At 44.3% G+C, this 8,942-nt stretch overlaps 1 protein-coding gene across 1 annotated transcript in view; it reads right to left on the bottom strand.

Annotated features, from left to right (window-relative positions):
- The window catches only part of fer1l6 (fer-1 like family member 6), a gene marked incomplete at both ends in the record, with an annotated part of 53,924 nt that extends 45,197 nt beyond the window's left edge, over positions 1-8,727 (bottom strand). The window contains 5 exons of the mRNA XM_084162506.1: positions 406-537; positions 899-953; positions 2,881-3,004; positions 3,528-3,616; positions 8,696-8,727. Of these exons, the coding sequence (XP_084018632.1) occupies positions 406-537; positions 899-953; positions 2,881-3,004; positions 3,528-3,616; positions 8,696-8,727 (432 nt within the window). The remainder of the gene's footprint in view (positions 1-405; positions 538-898; positions 954-2,880; positions 3,005-3,527; positions 3,617-8,695) is intronic.
- Positions 8,728-8,942: the final 215 nt, after the last annotated feature.

Consider the following 8,942-nt stretch of genomic DNA (forward strand, 5'->3'; position numbering starts at 1 on the left):
TGAGTGCAGATTTTGAAGAGTGTTCATTAGCCTCTATTGATCCTCCAACCTGTAACCTCTGGCACCCAGCGCATCTGTCCACAAGAGATTACAACCTCGTGACGGTCATTACCTAATCGGATACAGCTGACAAGAAACCAAACGCTCAATTTAGTGGAAACTTGTCCATTTTGTAACAAGCATGGTAGCATGGTAACAACTACAATACTTGTCACAGTGAAACGCTTTACAGATACCCATCGTACAAACAGCAGGCAATGCAGAAGCAGTGGCACAACTCCCTAGAAGGCAGGAACCTAGGAAGAAACCTAGAGAGGAACCAGGCTCTGAGGGGAAAAACTCCCTAGAAGGCAGGAACCTAGGAAGAAACCTAGAGAGGAACCAGGCTCTGAGGAGAAGGTTCACCTCATTGAAGAAGGGGGCGTTGGTGCCCTCCTTGACGGTGGTCTGTTTCTTTTCGTCTCCTATCTCCATGGTTACGCTAGGGTCAATGTTCTCCCCCACCAGCTGTTTGGCCTCTGTGATGTTGATGGCAATCTGGAGGGAACATAATCAGAATCACCTTTATTCGCCAAGTGAAACGGTGCTGCCAGCAACGGACAGACAGAACATAGACAGAGGAATGTCCACATAATACACATGCAGGATTTACAATATGGATACAGTAAACAGAAAAAAAGTACACTTGATAGGAGAGGACATTTACAGTTAAGAATTTACAGATTTCGTCGTACGAGGACAGAACTTAGATGGCAATGTGTCCCAAATAGCTCACAGATGGAGAAGAAGCATCCAGGGGCTATTCCCTCAACACAGAAGTAACAGATACAATATGAATCAATCAGGGCTATTCCCTCAACACGGAAGAAACAGATACAATATGAATCAGTTAATCTACCTGGAAGGTCTGTGGCTTGCTCTCACTGTCCAGAATCTTTGGTCTTAGTTTAGACCTGTGTGGAGTTATTAAAGTTACATTATTACCATGAGTTATACAGTATGAGTTATATGAAGGAGAGAGGAGAGCTAGTTTGAGTCCCAAATGCCACCCACATGCCACCCATAGGGTGCCATTTGGAACAAATACTCTGGGCTCCATTTGAACAAACCAATGGTAAATTTTAGCGCTTGTTGTAATGCTATAGGTTTGAGGGTGTGTCAGAAATATGTTTTAATATTTTTGCTATATTTTCACAACCGGAATTATGGATGCAGTAGCTGGCAGTGGCGTGAAAGGGCTGGGTTTTTGATGAATAAACAAGGTATAGGTATGTCGAGGCTTGACCCCTCACTGGCCAATCAGAACGTGCTCCATGGCTAAGTATGCTGGGTATTTACGGCCTTATATGTTGTCATTAACTACAACTCGAACGGTAGTCTGTTATTGCCTAGTTTATTAAATAGCCTACAGAAACCAAATATGTTTGCTAAATATGTTGAACATGTTTGCAGTCCACACTGTAAGAAGCCTAATCGCATGGCTTCAATATGGAACAGTATTGACATAGCATTCACACTGATACAGGGGCTAGGCCTACTGTACATTAGCATTATGTCTGCCGTGTCTGAGCCGTGGACATGCCAAACGTTGTCAATAAGCAAGATTAAATTCACTATTGATAAGGCTTAAAAAGAGAGTGAATAATTCGAATCAAATTCGAATCAAAACGAAACAACTTGTTTTAAATAGGCTATGTCTAAATACTGTTACCGTCACCATAATTGCTCCCTGTTGGCATATTAATACAACATAGACTATGGAGGGGTTTTCTGAGCGCCCAACATTTTTTAATATAAATACAGTTTTTTACATAAAAGACTGTAAAAACACCAGCAAATCAGCTCCAAGTGATTTTAATTTTGCAAATCTGTTCCAAAGTATTCCCACGCATAATAGAGAGATATATGTGATTGTATACAAATGTAAGCAAGGTTTTGAAATTATTATGTTTTAGTCAAATAATCTATCTGTTTGGGGCTTCTTGCGGCAAATTTGTAATTACGGTCAGGCCCCTTGACCATCCACTCGAGAAATACTTGGCCCGCGGCTGAATCCAGATGATGATCCCTGCTATAGTCATTGCATTCACATTTCGAGAACCACTGCCGTTGATATGGTGACTTTGCCAGGTGAAAAGGTAAACAAACACTCCGGCTAATAGCTAAGCGGATTCAGCACCACGGACAACGAAAAACAATAAGCAGTCTTTTTTTTTTTTTTTTTAATAACTTGATGTTCCTAAACGGGTTTCCTACAGTCACTAACACCTTTCATGCAACGGGCATCGCCCATAATGAGTCCAAACGTTTCACAGACGCTGGACAGAAATGATGTCCAATAGAAATAAAAAAAGGGGCTGTTGTGCTGCTCATGATATTGTAATAAAACATGGTGACGTACTCAATAAGGCTACTGTGTTTGCTCCTCCTCCGCTAGCTAAATCAATGCCATAACCAATTGCGTTACCGCTAAAGATCAGATTTTGGTCGGTCTTGAATATCCCTAGTTGCCTGACTGAAATGGGCATATTGGCGCACGTTTTTAAGGACACACCTAAAATATTTCCACCCCTCTCACCTCAGCGCGAGCGAGCTAATGTTAGACAGGTAAATTACCAACGCTGGCATACGGGGTGGACACTTGCGCCTCCTTAGCACCTAAAATACAGCCGGTAATGTTTTTTTTAAAATGTATTTATTCAACATTTATTTAACCAGGAAAATACTCTTGAGGTTAGAAACCTCTTTTTCAAGGGGGACCTGACAAGAGGAAGGAAGTAGGAAGTACTCAGTGTGTACACACAACACACAAAACAATACAACACAATACAATACAATACAACACAATACAATACATTAAACACGTATGTTGTGATGTACCTCTTGGTCTGGGGTAGCTGTCGGACAGGTAGCTGTCGGACAGGTAGGGATCCTGGGGAACCAGGCTCACCATCGTCGGGGCGCTGTACTGACGGACCAGGGACCTCAGCATTACCCTCTGGCTCTGTAAGGGCATGACAGAAATCAATCAATCATGTTGATCAACAGTGAAAATACATTGGCAAGGAAACACTCCCTATTATGAAGAAACCTAGAGAGGAACCAGAATCAGAGGGGAGGTCCATCATCCTCTGGTTCAGCTATGGAAGTCAACATGTCATGATGTTCTGAATCTAATGTAACTAGACTGGGCTCCATCTGTATCCGGGGGGAAAATGGCTCTCCATGTTTAAAAGTAGCAGTGACCCATGATGGGTAAATATCGTCTCATGTGTATCCATAATCCGAGAGTACATAATGCAATACTCCACAAAATACAGAAGCACATGACTGTTTGATCAGGGTTAACTGACTGTATGGATATGGCTTATGGGGCGGGTCCCAAATGGGACCCTATGGGACCCAAATAGGCCCTGGTTGAAGTTAGTGCACTACGTAGGGAATAGGGTGCCATTTGGGATGCACACATGTCCAATCACAATCTGCTCTTAATGTTCACAGCAGCGTGTTTGTTTTCAAGGACGTACCTAGAGCTCCTTTATTGGCCAAGACAAGACCGGTCGTGGTGACTCTCTTCTTCTTCTTCCCTTTCAGCCCGAAAATCCCCTTCCCCTTCCTGTATAAACATTAGACATGAGACCCCTCCCCTTCCTGTATAAACATTAGACATGAGACCCCTTCCCCTCCCTGTATAAACATTAGACATTAGACGTGAGACCCCTCCCCTTCCTGTATAAACATTAGACATGAGAACCCTCCCCCTCCTTGTATAAACATTAGACATTAGACGTGAGACTGAGACCCCTTCCTGTTTAAACATTAGACATCTCCCCTGTATAAACATTAGACATGAGACCCCTCCCCTTCCTGTATAAACATTAGACATGAGACCCCTCCCCTTCCTGTATAAACATTAGACATGAGACCCCTCCCCTTCCTGTATAAACATTAGACATGAGACCCCTCCCCCTTCCTGTATAAACATTAGACATGAGACCCCTCCCCTTCCTGTATAAACATTAGACATAAGACCCCTTCCCCTTCCTGTATAAACATTAGACATGAGACCCCTCCCCCTTCCTGTATAAACATTAGACATGAGACCCCTCCCCTTCCTTGTATAAACATTAGACATGAGACCCCTCCCACTTCCTGTATAAACATTAGACATGAGACCCCTCCCCTTCCTGTATAAACATTAGACATGAGACCCCTCCCCTTCCTGTATAAACATTAGACATGAGACCCCTTCCCCTTCCTGTATAAACATTAGACATGAGACCCCTCCCCTTCCTGTATAAACATTAGACATGAGACCCCTCCCCCTTCCTGTATAAACATTAGATGTTAGACCCCTCCCCTTCCTGTATAAACATTAGACATGAGACCCCTCTCCCTTCCTGTATAAACATTAGACATGAGACCCCTCCCCTTCCTGTATAAACATTAGACATGAGACCCCTCCCCCTCCCTGTATAAACATTAGATATGAGACCCCTCCCCCTTCCTGTATAAACATTAGACATGAGACCCCTCCCCCTCCCTGTAAACATTAGACATTAGACGTGAGACCCCTCCCCTTCCTGTATAAACATAAGACATGAGACCCCTCCCCCTCCCTGTATAAACATTAGACATGAGACCCCTTCCCCTTCCTGTATAAACATTAGACATGAGACCCCTCCCCTTCCTGTATAAACATTAGACATGAGACCCCTCCCCTTCCTTGTATAAACATTAGACATGAGACCCCTCCCACTTCCTGTATAAACATTAGACATGAGACCCCTCCCCTTCCTGTATAAACATTAGACCTGAGACCCCTTCCCCTTCCTGTATAAACATTAGACATGAGACCCCTCCCCTTCCTGTATAAACATTAGACATGAGACCCCTCCCTTTCCTTGTATAAACATTAGACATGAGACCCCTCCCACTTCCTGTATAAACATTAGACATGAGACCCCTCCCCCTTCCTGTATAAACATTAGACATGAGACCCCTCCCCTTCCTGTATAAACATTAGACATTAGACGTGAGACCCCTCCCCTTCCTGTATAAACATTAGACATGAGACCCCTCCCCTTCCTGTATAAACATTAGACATGAGACCCCTTCCCCTTCCTGTATAAACATTAGACATGAGACCCCTCCCCTTCCTGTATAAACATTAGACATGAGACCCCTCCCTTTCCTTGTATAAACATTAGACATGAGACCCCTCCCCTTCCTGTATAAACATTAGACATGAGACCCCTTCCCCTTCCTGTATAAACATTAGACATGAGAACCCTCCCCTTCCTGTATAAACATTAGACATGAGACCCCTTCCCCTTCCTGTATAAACATTAGACATGAGACCCCTCCCCTTCCTGTATAAACATTAGACATGAGACCCCTCCCCTTCCTGTATAAACATTAGACATGAGACCCCTCCCCTTCCTGTATAAACATTAGACATGAGACCCCTCCCCTTCCTGTATAAACATTAGACATGAGACCCCTCCCCCTTCCTGTATAAACATTAGACATGAGACCCCTCCCCCTTCCTGTATAAACATTAGACATGAGAACCCTCCCCTTCCTGTATAAACATTAGACATGAGACCCCTCCCCTTCCTGTATAAACATTAGACATGAGACCCCTCCCCTTCCTGTATAAACATTAGACATGAGACCCCTTCCCCTTCCTGTATAAACATTAGACATGAGACCCCTCCCCCTTCCTGTATAAACATTAGACATGAGACCCCTCCCCTTCCTGTATAAACATTAGACATGAGACCCCTCCCCTTCCTGTATAAACATTAGACATGAGACCCCTTCCCCTTCCTGTATAAACATTAGACATGAGACCCCTCCCCTTCCTGTATAAACATTAGACATGAGACCCCTCCCCTTCCTGTATAAACATTAGACATGAGACCCCTTCACCTTCCTGTATAAACATTAGACATGAGACCCCTCCCCTTCCTGTATAAACATTAGACATGAGACCCCTCCCCCTTTATGTATAAACATTAGACATGAGACCCCTCCCCCTTCCTGTATAAACATTTGACGTGAGACCCCTCCCCTTCTTGTATAAACATTAGACATGAGACCCCTCCACTTCCTGTATAAACATTAGACATGAGACCCCTCCCCTTCCTGTATAAACATTAGACATGAGACCCCTCCCCTTCCTGTATAAACATTAGACATGAGACCCCTCCCCTTCCTGTATAAACATTAGACATGAGACCCCTCCCCTTCCTGTATAAACATTAGACATGAGACCCCTCCCCTTCCTGTATAAACATTAGACATGAGAGCCCTCCCTGTATAAACATTAGACATTGACGTGAGACCCCTCCCCTTGCTGTATAAACATTAGACATGAGACCCCTCCTCCTCCCTGTATAAACATTAGACATGAGACCCCTCCCCCTCCCTGTATAAACATTAGACATGAGACCCCTCCTCCTCCCTGTATAAACATTAGACATGAGACCCCTCCCCCTTCCTGTATAAACATTAGACATGAGACCCCTCCCCCTCCCTGTATAAACATTAGACATTAGACGTGAGACCCCTCCCCTTCCTGTATAAACATAAGACATGAGACCCCTCCCCCTCCCTGTATAAACATTAGACATTAGACGCGAGACTGAGACCCCTTCCTGTTTAAACATTAGACATCTCCCCTGTATAAACATTAGACATGAGACCCCTCCCCTTCCTGTATAAACATTAGACATGAGACCCCTCCCCTTCCTGTATAAACATTAGACATGAGACCCCTCCCCTTCCTGTATAAACATTAGACATGAGACCCCTCCCCCTTCCTGTATAAACATTAGACATGAGACCCCTCCCCTTCCTGTATAAACATTAGACATGAGACCCCTTCCCCTTCCTGTATAAACATTAGACATGAGACCCCTCCCCTTCCTGTATAAACATTAGACATGAGACCCCTCCCCTTCCTGTATAAACATTAGACATGAGACCCCTCCCACTTCCTGTATAAACATTAGACATGAGACCCTTCCCCTTCCTGTATAAACATTAGACATGAGACCCCTTCCCCTTCCTGTATAAACATTAGACATGAGACCCCTTCCCCTTCCTGTATAAACATTAGACATGAGACCCCTCCCCTTCCTGTATAAACATTAGACATGAGACCCCTTCCCCTTCCTGTATAAACATTAGATGTTAGACCCCTCCCCTTCCTGTATAAACATTAGACATGAGACCCCTCTCCCTTCCTGTATAAACATTAGACATGAGACCCCTCCCCTTCCTGTATAAACATTAGACATGAGACCCCTCTCCCTTCCTGTATAAACATTAGACATGAGACCCCTCCCCTTCCTGTATAAACATTAGACATGAGAACCCTCCCCTTCCTGTATAAACATTAGACATGAGAACCCTCCCCTTCCTGTATAAACATTAGACATGAGACCCCTTCCCCTTCCTGTATAAACATTAGATGTTAGACCCCTCCCCTTCCTGTATAAACATTAGACATGAGACCCCTCCCCTTCCTGTATAAACATTAGACATGAGACCCCTCTCCCTTCCTGTATAAACATTAGACATGAGACCCCTCCCCTTCCTGGATAAACATTAGACATGAGACCCCTCCCCTTCCTGTATAAACATTAGACATGAGACCCCTCCCCTTCCTGTATAAACATTAGACATGAGACCCCTCCCCTTCCTGTATAAACATTAGACATGAGACCCTTCCCCTTCCTGTATAAACATTAGACATGAGAACCCTCCCCCTCCTTGTATAAACATTAGACATTAGACGTGAGACTGAGACCCCTTCCTGTATAAACATTAGACATCTCCCCTGTATAAACATTAGACATGAGACCCCTCCCCTTCCTGTATAAACATTAGACGTGAGACTGAGACCCCTTCCTGTATAAACATTAGACATTAGACGTGAGACTGAGACCCCTTCCTGTATAAACATTAGACATCTCCCCTGTATAAACATTAGACATGAGAACCCTCTCCCTCCTTGTATAAACATTAGACGTGAGACTGAGACCCCTTCCTGTATAAACATTAGACGTGAGACTGAGACCCCTTCCTGTATAAACATTAGACGTGAGACTGAGACCCCTTCCTGTATAAACATTAGACATCTCCCCTGTATAAACATTAGACGTGAGACTGAGACCCCTTCCTGTATAAACATCAGACATCTCCCCCTCCCTGTATACATTTACGTCATTTAGCAGACGCTCGTATCCAGAGCGACTTACAGGAGCAATTAGGGTTAAGTACCTCGCTCAAGGGCACATCGACAGATTTTTCACCTAGTCGGCTCGGGGATTAGAACCAGCGACCTTTCGGTTACTGGCACAACGCTCTTAACCACTAAGCTACCCGCCACCCTACAACATTAGACATGAGACCCCTCTCACTCATGAACAGCAATACACCTTAATCACACATAATACATAGGCTACATACCAACGTACATACTGGCCCAGGTTTTCTTTTACTCAGGTAAATAATGCACCCGGTTCAACTAATCAAGGGCTTTGATGACGAGTTGAGTGGTTTAATCAAAAGTGCTAGTGCTGGGCTGGAATAAACACGCGCATCCCTGCGGGGGGTTGAGAAACACTGTTCCAACTGACATTAGCAATTTGCAGAATTGAAAGTTGTTTTAAGATCATCTCACCTGCCACTGTGACCTGATGGATCCTTATCCATTTCGACAGGAAAATATACCCAGGGGTCACTGGGCACGCTCCCTCCACACCAAGATGTTAACACACTGTCCCGATTCCTGTCCCGATGCTACCAATAACACTTAAAAGCTGCGTAGGATGATCTCCTCTGACACGCGCTCTCTGGTGTCATTTGGCGTGACCAGATGTGTCTGACTGCTCTCTGTCTCACGATACACCTTCCACTTCGCTGGGCTT

The sequence above is a fragment of the Coregonus lavaretus genome (assembly GCF_964263955.1).
Source record: "Coregonus lavaretus genome assembly, chromosome: 5".
NCBI classification, from domain to species: Eukaryota; Metazoa; Chordata; class Actinopteri; order Salmoniformes; family Salmonidae; genus Coregonus; species Coregonus lavaretus.